This window comes from Mirounga leonina, unplaced genomic scaffold (genome assembly GCF_011800145.1).
Source record: "Mirounga leonina isolate KUSES-001 unplaced genomic scaffold, KU_Mleo_1.0 Mir_168, whole genome shotgun sequence".
Taxonomy (NCBI): Eukaryota; Metazoa; Chordata; class Mammalia; order Carnivora; family Phocidae; genus Mirounga; species Mirounga leonina.
The window spans coordinates 44,868,079-44,889,787 of NW_023270426.1; the positions used below are offsets into that span (position 1 = coordinate 44,868,079).

The following is a 21,709-nucleotide window of genomic DNA, read 5'->3' on the forward strand; positions in this document are numbered from 1 at the left end:
TAACATGCCTACCTAATATGTCACTCAGTGCTGTCTACAATTAACCAGTATCTTTTTTTTTTTTCCTTTGGAACAGTGCTGGGAGCTTAGAATGTTATAACTCTGTTCATCACCCTCTCCCACTTATGTGCCATTATTGAATATTACTTTAGTTCTTGCTCTTTTTTAAAACTCTATAAAGTATACATTATATTTACTTTTATATTTGACTTTTGTTTGGGTTTATCCACATATTTGCTATTATATTTCCTTATAATTTCTTTTTGTATCTCTAATCTTTTATCTAAAATCAATTTTTATATGCCTAAAGTATATACTTTAGAATTTCCTTTAGTTGTAGTAAACTCTGTTTTTGCTTGTCTAAAAAAAAAATAACACTCTTAATTTTGTTTTCTTTCTCAAAAGATATTTTGACCTGGTAGATAATTCTAGGTTGAAATTTATTTTTTCTTAGTACATTAAAGATATTATTCCACCCTCTTGAGCTGTACATTGTTGCTGTTGAGACACCAATTTTCAGTACAAATGCCTTGGAGGCAAAGGGGTGGTGGGGTAGGTAATCTGTTCTTGTTTTTAAGATCTTTCTTTGTCTTTGGTGCATATTTCACCATGATGAATCTGCATGTGGAAATATTTTTAATTTATCCTGCTTGTAATACACCGGACTTGCTAGGTCTGATGATAAATATCTATTAATAATTTTTATCCATTCTCTTTGTTAAAATTAAATACTTTATTTATTATTTTTTATTGATGTATAGTTTGCACACAATGTTACATTAGTTTCAAGTGTACAATATAGTGATTCAACTTCTCTATAAGTTATGCTGTGCTCACCACGAGTGTAGCTGCCATGTGTCACCAAACAGTACTGTTACAATATCATAGACTCTACTCCCTATGCTGTTAATTTCATCCCTGTGATTTATTCATTCCGTAACTGGAAGCCTGTGTCTCCCACTCCCCTTCACCCATGTTGCCCATTCGCCCCCCCAACCCATTCTCTTTTAAAATATTGAAACTTCTCTTTCTTTGCTTTTTAATCTCTTATTTACTTCTGGAACTGCCATTAAATGTTTGTCAGAACTTGCTCTATCATCTCTATCTTTTAATATTCTTTTACTATTTTTATCTCTCACTGTCTTCAGAGATTTATCTTTCAAATCACTAATTCTATCTTTAGTTCTATCTAATCTGCCATTTAACCCTCCCGTTGAGGTTTTTTCTAAAATTTTCTATTTATTTATTTGAGAGAGAGAGAGCATGCACAAGAGCAGGGGGTGGGGAGTGGGTGATGGGGAGGCAGAGAGAGAGGGAGGGGGAAAGAATCTCAGGCAGACTCCATGTCCAGTTTAGAACCCAAAGCAGGGTTCCATCTCAAGACCCTGAGATCATGACCTGAGCTGAAACCAAGAGTTAGACACTCAACTGACTGAGCCACCAGGCGCCCCAGCCTCTCACTGAGTTTTAAGCTTTAATAATTGTAACATTGACCAAAATTCTAGTTGACTCTTTTTCAAATTTGGTCATTTTACATAGTCTCTAATTCCTTGCTCATTATTTTCAATCTTTTTTTGCCTTTAAACATATTCATCATAGTGGTTCATACTCCGCATCTGATAATTTCAGTATCTGAATTTATTGTGTGTCTGACTCTGGGTATCTCTGATATCTCTCTCACTTATGGTGCCTGATTTGCTTGTGTTTTGTGATTTTTAACTTCACTCTCATATTCCTTGAAATTTTATTCACTGAAATTCTTGAGCCAGGGGTTTAAATTATTGTCCCCCAGAGAGGATTTTTTAAAAATTTCTTTTATTTATTTGAGAGAGAGAATGAGCAAAAGGGAGAAGCAGACTCCCCACTGAGCAGGGAGTCTGATGCAGGGCTTGATCCTAGGACGCTGAGATCATGCATGACCTGAGCCAAATGCAGACTCTTAACCGACTGAGCCACCCATGCACCCCACCCCAGAGGGGATTTTTATTTTTCTCTGCTACTTATTTGGCATGTAAGTAGCCCAGGGCCACTGAAATAAGTTCTCTGCTTGAGGTGTTTGTTTGTTTGTGTTTTCAAGCAGCATGAATCCAGACTACTAATTCATGTAAGTGCTAGCTTGTGTTTATTTTAGCAGAGATTTGCTTTCTCCATCCACTGTGAAGGCCAGGATTAGCAAGTTTCTTTGCTCTTCCCTTCTTTACAGTAGATTTGTTTCTAGTTCACCTTTACCTTGATAACATTGCCTTTGATGTCCCAAATTATGCTAAATGTGATGTTGTGAATCAGTAACAAAATGAAAATTTAGTAAACACTTGTGTGATAACTTGAAGAAAATTCAGTTAGGGATCTATACCATGCCTTAAAATATATTCTTAAGAGATTAAAGATTTGAAACTGAAAAGTGAAATTAGGGAAAGATTCTAAATACACTCTTTATATTCATTTTCTTCTGAAGCAACTCAACAATTTGGCAGAAGTGGGGCAAATTTGGTCACTATAGAGGCTTTAGGGTAAGTACCACTGATGAGACTGAAGTTTTGGATTTTATGGAGTCAAGCAGGGGATATCCAGGAGTGTATCTATTGCTGCCTGACAAACCACTTCAAAACCTGGTGGCTTAAAACAATAACAGTCCTTTATTTTGCCCATTAATCTGCAATTTGGGTGGGGCTAGGAAGGGAAGCACATCTCTACTTAACATTTCATTGGCTGGTAGGACTGGCCTGGGGACTGGAAGATCCACTTTCAAGATGTGTCATTCATATGACTGGTAAGTTGGTCCTGGCTGTTGGCTGGGATCTCAGCTGAGGATGTGTTCCTTGGGTTTCAGTTTCTGGCTGTATGGACCTTTCCATTGGCTATGGGCTTCTTCATAGTAGGATGGTTTGGTTTCAAGATGTAGTGCCCCAGGATAACCAGATGGACATGGTGTTGCTTTGTATGACCTATAGCATCAAAAGTCACATAGTATGATTTCACTGTAATCACAATCCTGCCCAGGTTCAAGGAAAGAAAACGTAGATCCCTCCCTGCCACACCTTTCAGTGGGAAGAGTGTTAGTCACATTATAAGAAGAGCATGCGGGTTGGGAGATACGGTTTTGCCCATTTTTGGAAAACACATTCCCTTACAAGGGGATAAGCTGGCTGTAAACCCGCCTCTTTAATGTGACCTGGGATGTAGCCTGCTGAGCTCCTGGATGATCCTGCACACGTGAGAAGGACCTAGGAACTGCTGCTACCTGATTGTTTCACAGTGCTTTTGGAGTTTTCCATCAGAGGGGAAACCCCTACACACCGACCCACACACCTACCTGGAATCCACCTCCAATACTGACTCACAACTGCCACAAGACTTCCCAGTTTGGAATCCTGCCTCAACGACTTATTGACTGTGTGACCTTTCTGTGTCTCAGTTGCTCCTTCTATAAACTCGGGACAATAATAATACCTACTTTAGAAGATTGTCATGATGATTAAATGAATTAACTCATGGAAAGGTGTAGAGCAGTGTCTGCCATTGTTAACCTGAAGGAGATTCTACCCCAGGGAAAGACTCACTCTATTCTGTCCCATCTCATCCCCCATGTTTCCAGGTGAAGTAAAAGTTGCTCCTGGCCAGGGAGGGCCTTCCAAGTTTGGGGTCCCAGTTGCATCAACCAAAGAGTCACAGGGAGGAGATCTGGGATTGACTACCTTCTGAATAAATTGGAGCAGCCATCTCATTTGTCCTGGGAGAGTGGAAAATGCTCACCTGGATCCTTCTGCTTTGGCCACTTGCTGCCCCCAGCTGCCCTCCATCCTGCTCCTCTCTGGCCCTTGAGAATGGCCTCCCTGAGCACAGCATTGTGTTCCCATCCAGAGCCCACGTGGGGATGCAGGTAGCCTCAATCAATTGCCCAAGCTTCCTTAGAAATTTCTCAGCAGCCAGTGAGCCCAGTTACTTGAACCGTCCTTCAGGACAACGAGCCTACAGGAACACCAGTGATCAGAGGAGGACAATCAACCTTTGAGAAATAAGAGGAAGTGACTTCTAATGAAAACAAATTAAAACATGAAATAGGAGAAGGACTTCTGCTTTGCCACCCCTTCTCCAAATCCCAGTTAAGTAGCAAAGAAATAGAAAAACAAACTCAAAGCAGCACAGGAATACCAGAAAGGGTGCTTCCAGCAGACCAATATAGTAAGGAACTTTTTGAAAAGAATAAAGGAAATGGGAATTGATTGACAGACAAATCTACCAGAGCAGAAGAACCTAAAATGCTTACAGAAAACAGGGCACTGGAGCAGTTAATGAAATAAAGAAACAGTTGAACCATACCCCTAAAACTCTGCCAAGTCACCAACTCCTGGAGTTGCTCCTATAGCAGCTGACTCCATTGTATGGTCTTAGATGAAGGCCATGGGTATAGTTTTCCGAAGTAATTATTTATCTCAGCAGACCAAGGCTCTTGGGAGTCTATGTGCACATCTTTTTCCAACTCCCACGAGTGATGTGATGTTGCTAGCTTGAAATTGGCCCAGGGAAGGAAAATTGATACCATGGAAATCAGCAAATGCTGCAAATCAAGGTGTGCTCCCCTCACCCAGAGCTGGTTGTTAAACATTTACCAGCATACTACTGCTCCAGGGTAAGCTAAGATTAGGGAAAAAGGACAATGCCCGGAGGGTCAGAGAGACTATGCTAAGAAGAGAAGTTACCTACATAATCTGCCTACTATCCCATGAGGCAGATTCCTGTAACCAAAGCATGCCTTCACTGCCAGGTAAATAGGACTTCTTATTTGAAGTGAGGAAATGCATTCCAACTATGAATGAAGTTCAGTTCAGACCTGCACCTACAAATAGGAACAGAAAACTAAGATTTTGGGAAAACCAAGAGCATGAAAGAGAACAGCAAATTCAACAAACAGAACTCCCCTGGGATAAAAATATAGAGTTAATGGAAATAGATTAAACATAGTTAATGTGCTCATAGTTAGTTGAAAGCGTATCATGCCCAAAAAAGAGAACGCTGTTGTGAAATACAACCAGAATTGATGAAAAATTTAAAATACGATTTCTAAACCTAATAGTTGGGCCAAATATGCAACAAATGAGTTGGAAAACTGAGTTGAGAAAATTCTTCCAAAATGGTATGTCCCCCCCAAAAAAGTAAGAAAAAAGTAGAAGAAAGAAAGAAAGAGAGGGAGGGAGGGAGAAAAGGAGGGAAGGATGGAATGGAGAGAAAGAGCATGAGAAGAAAGAAAGAGAAAAAGAAAAAGAAAGAAGAAAGAGAAAGAAAAGAAAGAAAGAAGGAAGGAAAGGAGGAAAGAAAGAAAGAAAAAAGGAAGGAAGGCAGGAAGGAAGGATGGAGGAGAAAAGAAAGAAAAGTAATGTTAAAAGACATGGAAGATAGATATAACAAAAATTGTAGGTATAGGACTGTGAGAATAAAAGGGAAGAAATTATCAAAGAAATAAGAAGGGCGCCTGGATGGCTCAGTCGGTTAAGCGTCTGCCTTCAGCTCAGGTCATGTCCTGGGATCGAGCCCCACGTCACCTGCTTCTCCTTCTCCCTCTGCCATTCCCCCCAGCTTCTACTCTCTGGCTCTCTCTATCTCTCTGTTAAATAAATAAATAAAATCTTTAAAAAAAAAAAAAAAGAAGAAAAGAACATCTCCCAGAACCAAAGAGGGACATGAAAAGAAGGGGCCTATTAAATGCCAGGGAGAATTCATGCAAAATTATCTTCTGAATGTATCCAAGTATTAACATGACAAAGAAAAGTCAAGTCTTTTCCTGCCTCTGTTTTTAGAAACCACCCCTAAGTAATTTGAAGAATGAGAAACAATAATGCCAACTCCATATCTGATGAAACTAGAAGGCATCTGAAGCTAAAATAGGAAGGAATACTGCCGGCCTGGCAAAGGTCAAACAGAGATGCAGGGAAGTTTGGAGCCCAGAGCTGCAGAGCTGAGGAAAAGCCAGTAGAAACCATGACTCCAAAGTAAAGTACATTGCTGAAGGTGAAAATCGATAGTCCCTCTTTTGCAACAATGGAATGAAGAGGTAGGAACTTCTCTGGAATCAGTTTGTTACTGAGAAAAATAGTGCTAAAGAAGTTGATTTAAGCAAGAAATATCATAGACTAATCATATTTTTCAAGAAGTAGTCTGGTGTTGAGGGAGGAGGGAGAGGGAGAGAGACTACGTTCTTGTCATCCATTGGGTGCAGACCTCAAGTAGGCTACAGAGAAGCAAAATCTAAAGGAACTGATGCATACACATAACTGTGTGTTATGAGGAGAGTTTCTTCTGACCATGAAGGCCGTCTTGGCCTTTCTCACACAAAATTCCAGTAAATTGCTGTCTAAATAGTTTCTTTAAGGCCGAATAAGTTCAGAAAGAAAAAAAAAAGAGAGCTGTCATAGGAACAATAGAAAGAGACAAGAAAGAATGGTGGGAGGGGGGAAACAGGCAAAACAAATGACAGATGAAGAATTCTCACCATGGAGCAGATAAAAACTGAGACAAAACAAATTGTCATGAATTAAGTTTTAAAATTGTATCTCTATTAAATTCATCTGTACAAAATAAGAGCATCGAGAAGATATATTTAAGGGAACATATGATAAAAACATGAAGACAAGTTTTTCTTCATGTTGTGACATAGGATAGTTGGGTTCAGGGAGAAATGGAAAGAAAAGAAAAATGATAGAGAGGCGCCTGGCTGGCTCAGTCAGTAGAGGACATGACTGTGGATCTTGAAGTCCTGAGTTTGAGCCTCATGTTGGTGTAGAGATCACTTTTAAGTTGGGGGAAAAAAATTGCAGATAGGAACGTGACATTGGAAACAGCACAATGGAAAATAGGCTTTGCTGAAAGCACAATGAGGTAGGTACACAGAGGATAGGGTTAAAAAAATACAGAACAAAATGAAAAAGCAACACTACCATTTTGGAAAACAAGGAAAAGAAAATCTATGTATGCATGATTGGTGTCTGTCAGTCTAAACACTGAAATAAGATAGTCAAGGTATCATTCAGATGAACATTTAAGAAGTATCTAAGATCTAATTCGAAAGAATATTCCAGTAACCAAAGACTTATACCAACTGATTGAAGAGACACAACATATCATTGGCCAAATCTACTTGCCAGATACCAAAATTTGTTCTCGCCTTCTTCCAAAGAGCTGGGCATATGGCTGGAATCCCTGCATCACTGTTGGTGAAGAGTTGTCCTATGATCTGAAACGCCTGTTGCAGACAGTTCCCCTAGGGAGAAATAAACGTGATTTTGTTAGGACCATTTCATTTGGGATCTATCATAATAATTTAGCCTATCTCAACAGACTCACAGGAAAAGTGAATGTGGAACATCTACAGGAAGATATATTGTAATACATTCGTTTGACTTCAAAGAAAAATAGATAACCTTTTGAACAGACAGGTTGAAAAAATAATGTAAAAAAGGAAAAATAATTCAGGCTAGCTTCAGACTTCTCCACAGGATATTTCCTAGTAGGAGAGAATAGAACAGCCCTATAAAATCGAGGAAATAAAATCTGACACAATAATTGTACACAACCAAAGTAGTCAAATAGTCATTGAAGCAAAAAAGGTAACAAGAGAACATTTTACTTTTGTTCTATTTTGAATATACCTTCGGTGGTGATGGTTGTATTTTTTCCTCCCAAACATCCACTAGATGTTGTTACTTTGGTTGTTGCCCTAACTCCCAATCCTAGTTTCACCACCATTTTTTAACATCTGGGAAAAAAATTATTTTGATTTCTTTCTTCCCTTTTAATATTTAAGTTCTTATCTACTTTTATTTTATGTTATTTTTTAAATAGGCTCAATGCCCCATGTGGGGCTCCAGCTCACAACCCTGAAATCAAGACTTACACACTCTACCAACTGAGTCAGCCAGGCATCTTGTAACTTTTTATCTTTTTTTAAAATGGGTAGTGCATACACATGGAACAAAACTTAAAAGGTGTAAAAGCCAGTCTTCTTTTAATTCCTGTTATCTAGTTCCTCCCTTCAAAGAAAATCACAATGGCTTCTGGGTCTTTTGGCTAAGATTAAATTCAAAGGCAGACAAGGTTACCAGTTTCTTATATATCGTCCCCAAGATAGGATATATACACATAAGAAAATACTCATAATATAATATATGTAGATTGTGTATATATGTATAAAATGTTTATGTATATATATAAATGTTTGTGTGCACATATACATATATGTTTGCATATATGTATACATATATATAGTTTTCTCTTTTTTTTAAGATTTTATTTTTAAGTAATTTCTGTACCCAGCATAGGGCTTGAACTTATAACCCTGAGGTCAAGAGTTGCATGCTCTACCATCTGAGCCAGCCAGGTGCCCCTATAGTTTTTTTCTTTTTATGCAAATGGAAATTTGCTATACACTCTGTTCCACACCTTGCTTTTTTCTATTTATTAATATATCTTTTTTTTTAAAGATTTTATTTATTTATTTGACAGAGACACAGCGAGAGAGGGAACACAAGTAGGGGGAGTGGGAGAGGGAGAAGCAGGCCTCCCGCAGAGCAGGGAGACCGATGTGGGGCTCAATCCCAGGACCCTGGGATCATGACCTGAGCCAAAGGCAGACGCTTAACGACTGAGCCACCCAGGCGCCCCTATTTATTAATATATCTTGATGAATCCCCATAACCACCAATACAAGCACGTGCACCTGCAAAAAAAAAGAAAGAAAAAGAAAAACAAGAAAAGATGCCATAAAGAACAGTATACAGCTGTTTTTGACAAGATATAAACTACTTAATCTAAAGGGTATATCTGTGAATAATGGAGGAAAGAAGAAATATAAGTGAGATTACCCAGAAGGTAATGGTTTAGCAGCTTTCCTTTTTTTTGGAGGAGTTATACTTGAAGACAGCTTGAAGAAAGAATTGGTTTTAGCTAGCATGTGGGAAGTGGGAAGAAAAAAACAATAATAGACATCTTCTGGACCTAAATGAAAAAAAAAACTAATTAGTGACAGTTTGTTCTTGAAACTATTTTAAAAAAGCATATTAAGGCAGATGTCATCCAATGGAGTTGTAAGGTTCGAAATGAAATTTTATTTTGCCATCTTTCGATCTGGCCAGTTTGGCCCAGTCCAGTGGCCTCCCTGCAAATAGTTCATCAGAATTTAGTGGTCTTAAGAATTTGATAGAGAACATTACAGTCGTGCCTACAGACTGATTTGGTTGTCTGTTCGCTCTGCCTGTCAGAAGTGACTGTTTTTTAATACAATGACCAGACATCCTGTTTAGGGTGGGACAGCTCTAGATTTTGCCTGGAATCTGAGTTTTGGACAGTTACATTTTTTGCATGTTTCAGAACTGACCGTGAGGACAGAAAATACTTTTTTTTAAAAGAGTAAGATATAAATACATTTGTTTGAAATTTTTATGGGATCCTTAGTACTTCACATTCATATTCATTCAGAGAACCTGGGTTATAGAGACGGTAACCAAGGAGCTTTCTGATGAACACCAGAGCATGAGTTAAAAAAACCAAACACAGGGGCACCTGGGTGGCTCAGACGGTTAAGCGTCTGTCTTTGACTCAGGTCATGATCCCAGGGTCCTGGTATCGAGTCCCACATCAGGCTCCCTGCTCTGCGGGGAGCCTGCTTCTCCCTCTGCCTCTGCATCTCTCTCTCTCATTAATAAATAAATAAAATCTTTAAAAAAACCACACACATAAAAAAATCCAAACACAAATAAAAGCTTTCGTTGGATGAGTTTAACTTTCACCCTTGACCAGTCATCTTTTTTTGACCTCTTGTGTTTCTTGAGGACTCACCTACCTTCCTTCATAATACTTTGTTCATGCCACATGCCACTGTAACAGTGGTAAACCACTGTTAATAAGTTTACCACAAGTTAACAGTAGTTTACCATTGGCTAGTTGTTTGACCTTGGCAATGTATTGAATCTTCTGGAGCATACTGTCTCATCTGTAAAATCGGGATCAAACAGTGGTGGTCTCGGGATGCCTGGGTGGCTCAGTCAGTTAAGCATCTGCCTTTGGCTCAGGTCATGATCCCAGGGGCCTGGAATCGAGTCCCACATCAGGGTCCCTGCTCAGCAGGGAACCTGCTTCTCCCTCTGCCTGCCGCTCCCCCCCGTTTGTTCTCTCTCTCACTCTCCCTGACGAATAAATAAAAAAAAATTAACAATAGTGGTCTTATAAGGTCGATGTGGGGATTCAAGCAGGTAATACATGAAAGGGGCGTTTCCCATGCAGAAGTACAATTGCACATGCAGTTACGGGAACTTTTTCTAACTAAGTGATCGCGATCCTATTAGACTTATTAGCTGTAAAACTAGAAGCACCTTCCTGAAGCTCAATTTTAGTCTGGATCCCATGTCCATTCCTCTATTCAAGGACCACATTTCTATAATTAGCTCCCCTTTCCATCTCTTTGGCTCATCCTCTCCGGTATGCAAGCATGACTTACCACTGCTCATCTTAACACTGTACCCCTTTCAGCCCCGTTCCCTTCAATGTCTGCCTACCTCACCCTTTCCTTTCACAGCAAAGCTTTTTTTTTTTAAAGATTTTATTTATTTATTTGAGAGAGAGAGCACCTGAGAGGGGGGAGGGTCAGAGAACGAAGCAGACTCCCCGCCAAGCAGGGAGCCCGATTCGGGACTCGATCCAGGGACTCCAGGATCATGACCTGAGCCGAAGGCAGTTGCTCAACCAACTGAACCACCCAGGCGCCCTCACAGCAAAACTTCTTGAACAAGTTGTCTTTACTTGTGGTCTTTACTTCCCCTTCTCTCTTCAACCCATTCTAATCGTATTTACATCTTCCCCACTTCAGAGAAGGCTGGCTTGCCAAGACTCCTACCTCTGTCCTGCTAAACCCGTTGATCATTTCTCAGTGTTTGTCATCCACTGACCAGTTGTTGTTGTGTTTTTTTTTTTTTTAAGATTTTATTTATTCATTTGAGAGAGAGAGACAGAGAGCACAAGTGGTGGGGGAGAGGCAGAGGGAGAGGAAGAAGCAGTCTCCTCGCTGAGTCAGCCAGGAGCCTGATGTGGGACTCGATCCGGGACCTGGAGATCATGACCTGAACCGCAGGCAGATGCTTAACCATCTGAGCCACCCAGGTGCCCCCATCCATTGACCAGTCTTAAAACATTCTCTTGGCTTCAATGTTATCCCTTTTTCCTGGAGCTTCTTCTACTTTGCTGTTCTTCCTTCATCTCTATTGCTGGCTCGGCTCCTTCTCCTGACTGAAAGTGTACAAGTGCCCCAGAGCTTTATGTTCAGCTGCCCCCTCCTTTCCTCTCTCTCTGTGAGCTTATCCATATTTGTTGATGACCCTCAAATTTACATCTTCAACCTCTGTCCTGAGCTCCAAAATCATACGTCCAATTGCCTGATAGACATTTCCCCTTAGATTTCCAGTAGGCACCTCAAACCTAACAAGGCCAATCAGAACCCTTGGGTCTTCCTCCCTTTCTCTGAAACAGCTGCTTTCCATATCCTTTCCATCTCTGTGGCACCCTTTTACATCTGAGTTCTCAGGCACAACTGCTGGGATCATCCTTGATTTCTTTCTTCCCCTCACACCCCATGTCCACTCCATGAGCAAATTCTGTCAGCTTCACAGCCAAAATAGATCTTAAGCCCGATCGCTTCTTCTTATCACTTCCACTGCTGTTGGCTAGTCCCTGCGGCTGTCTTCTCTTATCAGGACTATTGCATCTGTCTTTTCGGTGGCCTCCCCTTTACCACCACCTCCACCTCATCCTTTTGCACAGAGCAGTCAATGTGATCTTGTAAAACATAAATCAGGTATCTCTGAAGCTTTAGAACCCTCTATTGGCTTCCTATGCTAGGAAGCCTATGTTAGCTCATTGTTAACTCTGGGCCTTTGCACGGTTTGATCCTTCAATGTGGACCTCTCTGCAGATGTTTGCCTGGCTCTCTCCTTTGGTTCATTCAGGTCTCTGCTCAAATGTCACTGCCTTAGGGGCACTTCTGTAGCTGAAGAAGTCACCACTCCCCACCACAATCTATCCCAATTATGTCATAGCATGGATCACTATCCAAAAGGATCTCACTTATTTATAACCCTGTGGTCTGTCTTCCCACACTCAGTGCAACAAGAGTAGTGGTTATGGGTTTTTCACTGTTGGACCCCCCCAGTGTTTAGAAGAGGGCCTAGCTTGATATAGGTGTTCGCTAAATGTTTGTTATATAAATGGTTGGGTGGAGCTCCCTCCTTCCCCTCAGTTGTCCAGGAAACTCAGGGACTATCCTTCTCACTAGTACACAATGCTGAAATCTAGCGCTATGTGGTGTGCAGAAGGTGCACCGAGGTCTCTGCTCAGGCTTCAGCAGATCTTCAAGGGAGACGAAGCCCATTCCCTCTATTCTTAGCTGATCTAAAGGTGCCTCTTCTTGTGGGTTCCTGTGGTTACAATTCCTAGCGCTCTGTTCTTCCAGTTCCCATATACAGCTAGCTCCCAAATGGCTAGCCAATCCCAGAAATACTGCGTTTTAAAAGTTGCTGTGGATTCTACTACCCCAGAGACCCAAAGACCTCTGTGCTAATGGAAGAAAGCCCCTGTGAATCCAGGTCAATTTCCTGTCACTTTCTTGAAAAGAGGGAAAGAGAGAGAGGTAGGGGGGAGAGGGAAAAATGAAAAAGGACAAATTGAATTTCTTTGAGGTTATCCTTCTGAACAAACAGTGATTTGTTCATTTTTCATTTAATAAATGTTTATTGATTATCAGCTATACATCAGATACTCTTCTAAGGCACATTATTTTATAATTGTCATCATCTCTATTGTCTTATTTCTTATGAGTCTATATTAGATTGTGAATTTTGTAAGAGCAGAGATAGTCTTTTCATTGTGTTAAGTGTCCAGTAATTGTCTATTGCTTGAATCAATGAGAGGAGAGAGTTAATGAAAGACCTGGGAAAGATTTGCCTGGTTACATTTATATTTAAATGAAATTATATTTAAACGAAAACAAATAACAGTGATTGCTCTTTAAATCATACTATGTTATTACATTAGAATACATTATAATTACATAGAATACATTAGAATACATACCACCTACCACATACATTTTGTTTTCTTTTGATTTTTGTCCATTTATATGCATATTTGTACACCCTTATAATTTTAATGTATCTTCCATGTATTCTTTTGCCTTTCCACTTAACATTAATGATATATTTGTATGTTTTTACGTTATTTTACCTTCATGGCTTTAAGAAGTGTACTCAAGCTGGGGCGCCTCAGTGGCTCAGTAGGTTAGGCAGCTGAGTCTTCGATTTCAGCTCGGGTCATGATCTCAGGATCCTGGGGTCAGGTTCCACGCTTAGTGGGGAGTCTGCTTGAGAATTTTCTCTGCATCTCCCTCTGCTCTCTCTCTCTCAAATAAATACACTTTTTTAAAGATTATTTATTTATTTATTTATTTGACAGAGAGAGAGAGCACATAAGCAGGGGGAGCAGCTGAGGGAGAGAGAGGAGCTGCGGGACTTGATCCCAGGACCCTGGGATCACGACCTGAGCTGAAGGCAGCCGCTTAACTGACTGAGCCACCCAGGCGCCCTAAATAAGCCTTTTTAAAAAAAGAAGTATACTCAAGCCCCAAATAATTCTTTTGAAAATATTTAAAGTAATGTAAGAATATTAAATCAAGTAGAATGTAAATAATGCTATTTTTATAAGCTCTAAGACCTAGCACCAATTAAGAGTATGAATAAAAAATGGAGTTACTGCATATTCAAAGTCTCATCCACCTTGACATTTCCCTGATAGGTTTAATCACTCACCTGTTGTTTCACCAAACATTTATTGAGTGACTATTAAGTGCCAGGTGGCCTAGGCAGTGAGTGGAACAGTGTTGTTATCTGTGTCAGTTTTTAGTAATTTCAGAATGTATTTGGATAAGCAAGGGCTAAGTGTGTGGGTCACAAATACTTAATGGCACATAAGTGAGCTACCCTCTCAGGGCCTTATCTACACTCTGCCAGAGTGTATGCGCATCCCGGGAAACCTCACTTGAGAGAACAGAATGTGCCTGATACCACCCACATTCTTCTTCTACTTGACCATCTTGTCTGAAATGTAGTCACCTTTGATTTTTGTCCATTTATATGCATATTTGTAGCTATTTATGCTAAATTCCCACAATTTAAATATCAGGTAATACCAGCATATGGTGTTTTGGCCCTAATGAGCCTTGTAAATATCCAAATACACAATATTTATCTTTATGGCAAGCCTGCCTCTGATATTTATGAAATCAGAGGTAAGAGTACAAATGGAGACCAGTGTACTATGCTAAATTGTCAGTGTTAGAACACTAAAAAAAGGAAAATCTGTGCTTGATACCATGTTGTTATGCAAAACAATACTCTGTTATGCAAGAATCTATTGCATTCATGCTGGGAGGAAAAATTGAACAAGTTAACTAATTTGTCTTCTCTCTTACTTAAGCACTTCTGCTGCTCAGATTCTGCCTGAACTCCAAGAGTCTATCTCTGATATGGGCAGCTATCCCACCCACAGATCAGGAGTGGCAAAGGCACCTATTTGTTTTTTAATAAATTAATGTGTTTGTAATATGTAAGGTCCTAAGACTATACTTTCAGGGATCATTTCTATAGCTTGTAATATGTAAGGTCCTTTAAAGCATGGGTCTCGGATAAGGCTTTTCCTCCCCACGGCTAAGCTGGGTAGTGCCTAGGGACACTAAGATTTTATTTATTTATTTTTTATTTATTTATTTATTTTTAAGATTTTATTTACTTATTTGAGAGAGAGAATGAGACAGAGAGCATGAGAGAGGGGAGGGTCAGAGGGAGAAGCAGACTCCCCACTGAGCAGGGAGCCCAATGCGGGACTCGATCCCCGGACTCCAGGATCATGACCTGAGCTGAAGGCAGCCGCTTAACCGACTGAGCCACCCAGGCGCCCCTAGGGACACTAGGATTTTAATGCCAACCTTATTTGCAGAGAGATCTAGAGGGCTGTATATTTTTTAGAATTTTTTCAGGTTGAAGAAAGATAGTGCTAGACTAATGGTTTAGAGAATTGTAGCAAATTTCTAAGTTAGACTTTCCCAAAGACTTGGTGTAAATGACAGTGTTATGAAGACTTTTTAAAGAAAAGGAAACAGCAAACATAAACAAAATGAGTGTAGTACTGTATAGTGAACTACCATGTTTCCATTACCTAGGTCCTAACAATTATCAACTCATGGTCAATCCTGTTTCATGCATACTGTACTCATTGTTCCTTTCTCAAATGAGTTATTTTAAAGCAGACTGTTACATCCTACGTATTTCTAAAAAATATTCTTTAAAAAGATATAATCACGAAACAAATAATGCAATATATGTTAAGAAAAAAAAAAGAAGAAGAAGAAGGTAGCGGGAGGGGAAGAATGAAGCGGGGGAAATCGGAGGGGTAGACGAACCATGAGAGATGATGGACTCTGAAAAACAAACTGAGGGTTCTAGAGGGGAGGGGGTGGGAGGATGGGTTAGCCTGGTGGTGGGTATTGAGGAGGGCACATTCTGCATGGAGCACTGGGTGTTATGCACAAACAATGAATCATGGAACACTTCATCTAAAACTAATGATGTAATGTATGGGGATTAACATAAGAATAAAAAAAAAGATATAATCACAATACCAATGATCCACTTATTCCCAATTCAACAAACACTTGACAGTTTCATCCATGTGCAAGGCATTGTGTGGTTTTTGCTTTTGAGGATGAAAATATTTTCCAAGAAACACATGTCATAGTGTTCATTATGTCTGAAGTCACAAGATCTGAGAAGGTGGTGATGTGTGTATATAGTTAAACCTACACTAGGGCGCCTGGGTGGCTCAGTCATTAAGCGTCTGCCTTCGGCTCAGGTCACGATCCCAGGGTCCTGGGATTAAGCCCGCATGGGGCTCCCTGCTCCGCGGGAAGCCTGCTTCTCCCTCTCCCACTCCCCCCTGCTTGTGTTCCCTCTCTCGCTGTGTCTCTGTCTGTCAAATAAATAAAATCTTAAAAAAAAAAGAAAAATAAAGCTACACTAAATCTATTAGTGGGGCTTGGTTTCAAGAACTGCAGACTTCGGATTGAGCTGACCTGGTGACAGTGAACTTGAGACCTCTTCACAAGTGTTTAATATTTTCCCCTAACCTCTGGAAAGCAAGGCATGGGAAGGGGATTTAGTTTATGTTATGCCAGGACGTGTTTAAACTTGTTTCTTTTTCCAAAATGTACAAGTTGCTAAGAGAACTAGGGACTTAAATGAACAAGTCCTGGAAAAGACTTTTTTTTTTTTTTTTTAAACTGCTTGAGTCAGGGAAATTCGTTCCTTTTGGGTCATGTTCCTGCCTCCGGCCGGCCGGCCTGCCTGGTGTGCTAGGGGCGTGCTAGAGGTCAGCGGCTTCGACAAGGAACTTGGTGCCTGGGTCTCCCGCTGCTCCAGAGACTCTCAGGCGACACTGGGCGTGTCCTCCTTTTCCGGCCTCGGAACGTTTTGTTTTGGTTCTTAGTTCCCTGTCAAGGAAAGGCACCCTATTGACCAAAGGTTTCCCAGTCTCCGCCCGGTGGCCAGAAGCCAAATTTCCCCCATCGCAGCTAGACCAGCCTTGGTCCCTTCACGATCCTCCAAGGCCGGGAAAGCGCGTCTTGCGTAGAGGAAGAGAGGAGGCAGCCAGGCTGCCGTATCCACTGCTGTTGGCCGGCCCTTTTCTTCGCTCATCCCTGGGCCAGTACCCACCGTACCGCAAAGGGTGCGGGCAGTCTCCTGTGTGACTCCTCAAGAACCCAGTTCTCCACCATTCCCGAGAGAATACTCAATTTGGCCGCGCCCGCGCCGGGGAGAGAGGAAGGTTACTAAAACCCAGGGATGGGACGAAGAGCGCATGCGCAACCAGGCGGTTGCGTTCAAGAGTTCGCCCCGCGGCGGCAGCAGCCGCTAGGTGGCGCATGCGCCCTGGAGGGTGCGGGCCGGTCTCCGGGAAGAAGGCGGCGGCGGCGGCGGCGGCGGCGGCAGCGGCAGCGGCGGCGGTGGGGAAAGGCGGGGGCGCCGTGGGGGCCGGGCCCGTGTTTACACAGCGGCGGGCGGACGCGGAACCTGGCGCGGCGGCGACAGGATGGTCATGGCGCATTTCGTCGAGAATTTTTGGGTAAGGGCAGGAAATTGGGTTTTGGGGTGTGAAGCTTTCTCCGCCTGACCTCGGCCTGTGTGCGCTCCGGGCGGCGGTGTTGGCGGCCGCGGCTTTCGGGGCCGCGGCGGCGGCGGCGAAGGCTCCGCGATAAGGGCTAGCGTCCTCGGACCGCCGCCGGCTGGGTCCCGCCTGGATGAAGCCGGGCGGGCGCCGGGTCTCGCAGGTTCGCAGCCCCTGCGGGGGGCGAGGGCTGTCAGCGCGGCCCCTCAGCCCGCGGCGGGGACGCCTAGGGGCCGCCCGCCGCCCGCGCTGGGACAAAGCGCCGGATGGGGCGGGAGACGGGACCCGGCCCGGCCGGAGGCTCTGGGCGCCGGGCGCGCTCCACGGCTCGGACGCGGCCGCCGGGCCCGAGGCGCGGCCGCCTCCCGCTGCGCGCTGCCGGCGAGCGCCGGCCGGAGCCGGGCGGGGGGGCTCACCTCCGTCCCGCACCGCAGCCCCCATCTTAGCCCTTTTGCCCCCCACTGTTTCCACGCGGAATCCCTTGCGGGCTTGGCCTGGATCAGCACTTCCTCTCGGCCTCGCAGCTCGGCTCTTTGGTCTGCGCCCAGGACTTTGCCTCTGGGCCTGTTCACAAAGCGAATAAAAGTTGAATTTAATGTAACTGGATTCCTTGGGCTTAGATGCACGTAGACTTCCCCTCGTGCCCTGTGCTCCTTCCCCTTCCTCATTCTTTCCACACCCCTCCTCTTAACTCGGTACTGGTATTAGGTGGTTCTTTGAGAATGACTTCCAGTCACCGTGTGGAGTGTTTTTCTGCAGTTATTGTTTGTTGTAATGGGAAGTGCAGTTCAGCCGAGTGCGGGAAAAGTAGCGTGTTTACCCCGGTATCTTGGGTGAATCTCATTTTAGGTCCTGACAGCTGCAAGTACTACAGTTGCATTTTAGTTCAGATTTAGAAATAATTAAAGGAGTGATCTTTCAGTGAAGAAGAGGTGTGTCTTAAATTCTTATTTCTAAGTGTATCACGTATGGACTTAGTAATCAAATCAGTTCATAGTTATTTGTCTTGAGTGATTCTTGTTTTCCGCAAGCGACGTAAGTACGAGACATTAGGTTTTTCTTTAAAATACAGCTTTATAAAGTTACAGTTCACATACTATACAGTACACTCAGTTCAGTGTACAATTCACGGGTTTTTCGTATGTGCAGTTACATCACCACGATCAATTTAGGACAGTATCATTACCTCAGAAAGAATCTCTGTATCCATTAGCAGTCATTACCTCTTTCGCCCTTAACTCAGCCTAGGCAGTTTACTAATCTATACATTTCTGCCTCGATAGAATGGTCTCTTTTGGGCATATCATATAAATGGGATCATACGTGTTATCCTTCGTGATTGGCTTCTTTTCCTTAGCATGATTCCACACTTCATACATGATGTAGCATGTATCAGTACTTCACTACATTTTATGGCCAGACATTCCATTGTATGTGTATACCACATTTTATCTATTCATCAGTGATAGACGTTTGGTTGTTTCCACTTTTTGGCTATTATGAATAGTACTGCTATGAACATTTTTATACAGGTTTTTGTGTGGAAATATGTTTTCATTTCTTTTGGGAATGGAATTGCTGGGTTATATTGTTACTCTTTAACATTTTGAAAAACTGCCAAACTGTTTTCCAAAGTGACTGCATGGTTTACAGTTCCACTAACAATGTAAAAATGTTCCAATTTTTCTGCATGCTGGACAACACTTGTTATCGGTCTTTTTTTATTATAGTGCATGGGTGTGAAGTAAAACCTCATTGTGGGTTTGATTTCCATTTCTCTGATGGCTAATGTGCATCTATTCATATTTTTTTGGGGGGGAAATATCTTTTTAGATTCACTGCTCATTTTTAGATTAGGCTGTTTGTGTTTTTATTATTGAGTTGTAAGAGTTTTTTATATTCTGGGTAATCTTTTATCAGATACATGATTTTGTAAACATTTTCTTCTGTTTTGTGGGCTGTCGTTTTTCCTTGACAGTGTCCTTTTTAAAAATTTATTTGTTTTTAAAAATTATTTTTAATAGATGACATATAACATGTTTCAGGTGTACAACATTCAACAATTACATATATTATGACATGCTCACCAGTGTAAGTGCCATTACTTTCTTACAGTATTACAGTATTATTGACTCTTATTTCCTATGCTGTACTTTTCATCCTTGTGACTTACTTATTTTATAACAGTAGGATTGTACCTCTTAATCATCTATTTCACCTACCCCCCCCCGCAACCACCAGTTTTTTCTTTTTATTTATGAGTGTTTCTGTTTTTGTTCATTTGTTTTGTTTTTTAGATTCCATATATAAGTGAAATCATATGGTATTTGTCTTTTTCTGTCTGACTTGTTTCACTTAGCATAATATACTTTGGGTCCATCGGTGTCAGAAATGGCAAGATTTCATTCTTTTTTTTTTTGGCTGAGTACTCCATTGTGTATGTATAGCACATCTTTATTCCATCTATGGATGGACACTTAGGTTGCTTCCATATTCTTGGTGATTGCTGCAGTAGACATAGGGGTTCATGTATCTTTCTGAATTCGTGCTTTCATTTTCTTCAGGTGCATACCCAGAGGTGGAAATACTGGATTGTATGGTATTTCATTTCTATTTTTAATTTTTTGAGGAACCTCCATATTATTTTCCACAGTAGCTGCACAAATTTACATTCTCACCAACAGTGTGCGACTGTTCCCTTTTCTCCACGACCTTTCCGACACTTGTTATTTCTTTTTGGTAGTAGCCATTCCAACTGGTATGAGGTAATTTGATATTGTCCTTTGAAGCATCGAAGTTTTTAATTTAGATGAAGTCCAGTTTATTTGTTATTACTTATGCTTTTACTGTTTTATCTAAGAACTTTTTCCTAACCCACGGTCACAAAGATTTACTCGTGTTTTTTTCTACAGGTTTTATAGTTTTAGCTCTTACATTTAGGCCTACGATCCATTTGAAGTCAGTTTTTATGTGTGGTGCCAGGAGGAGGTTCAGCTTCATTCTTTAGCATGGATATGTAGTCTCAATACCTTTGTTGAAGGGCTCTTCTTTCTGTTAATTAATCTTGGCACCCTTGTCAAAAATCAGTTGACCATAGATGATATGGGTTTATTTCTTGATTTCCAGTTGCATTCCATTGTCTGTCCTTACAGTAGTCCTACACTATTTTGATTACTGTGTCTTTGTAATAGGTTTGGCATCAGGAAGTGAGAGTCTTCCACATTCGGTCTTCTTTTTCAAGATTATTTTGCCTATTCTAGGTCCCTTGCATTTCTGTATGAATTTTAGGTGTAGCCTATCAATTTAATGAATTAGTTAATTTAAGTATAGTTGATGTGTATAACCTATCAATTTTAGACTTCAGGTTTTAGGCAATTTATAAAACTATTAATTGGATTTTAAATTGGCGTCCCGAAATCTTTTGCTTCTTTTTTTTTTTTTAGTTCTTTTTTTTTTTTTTTAATTTATTTAAGTGATCTCTACGCCCCATGTGGTGTTCAAACTCATGACCCCAAGATGAAGCATGCTCTTCCAACTGAGCCAGCCAGGCGCCCCTCGAATGTTTTTTGATGGATGAATGTGTTCTTGGGGCTCCTGTGTGGCTCAGTCGATTAAGCGATTAAGCATCTGCCTTCAGCTCAGGTCATGATCCCAGGGTCCTGGGATCAAGTTCCACATCAGGCTCCTTGCTCAGCGTGGAGTCCGCTTCTCCCTCTGCCTGCCGCTCCCCCTGCTTGTGTGTGCTTGCTTGCGCTCTCTCTCACAAATAAATAAATAAAATCTTAACAGAAAAGAATGTGTTCTTGACGCTTGCTAAGTTAATTCCAAATTGTATATTAAGATTTTTTCAGAAAGTAAAGCATAGTTTACTGCAAATTGTGCATTAACATTACAAGTTATCTTTTGTTTCTGTTAATTGCTTTGAACATAGCCTTGCCTAATGATTTTGGTTATTACGAATAATACTTTCTAGGAACATTCTTGTACCAGTTTTTGGGTGCCCCTTGTCCCTCTTAAGGGAGGAATAGGAATAAATTTGGATATCTGAAATCTAGAGAATATTCCTAGTCTAATTTATGTTTTTGTCTTTGCTTTCACTTCCCCAACTGTTGAATACAAACAGTTAAAAATAGATTGCATTTTATTTACTTCCAAGCCTGGAATTGGGGCTGAAAGCTCTAATTTGGAGCTTTATAAAAAATTCCAGGGGTGCCTGGGTGGCTCAGTCGTTAAGCATCTGCCTTCGGCTCAGGTCATGATCCCAGGGTTCTGGGATCAAGCCCCGCATCGGGCTCCCTGCCAGGCGGAAGGCCTGCGTCTCCCCTCTCCCACTCCCCCTGCTTGTGTTCCCTCTCTTCGCTCTCTCTCTCTCTGTCAAATAAATAAATAAATAAATCTTAAAAAAAAAAAATGTTCAGAAGGAGGACTAAATGAACTAGGGAAGACTAGGAACAGGAAC

General features: G+C 41.4%; 1 protein-coding gene across 1 annotated transcript in view; it reads left to right on the forward strand.

Moving 5' to 3' along the window:
- The first annotated feature begins 17,111 nt into the window (after positions 1-17,111).
- Positions 17,112-21,709, forward strand: part of FCHO2 (FCH and mu domain containing endocytic adaptor 2) — a 127,346-nt gene continuing 122,748 nt past the window's right edge. Inside the window, exon 1 of the mRNA XM_035014624.1 lies at positions 17,112-17,208. Coding sequence (XP_034870515.1) covers positions 17,176-17,208 — 33 coding nt within the window. The 5' untranslated portion in view covers positions 17,112-17,175. The remainder of the gene's footprint in view (positions 17,209-21,709) is intronic.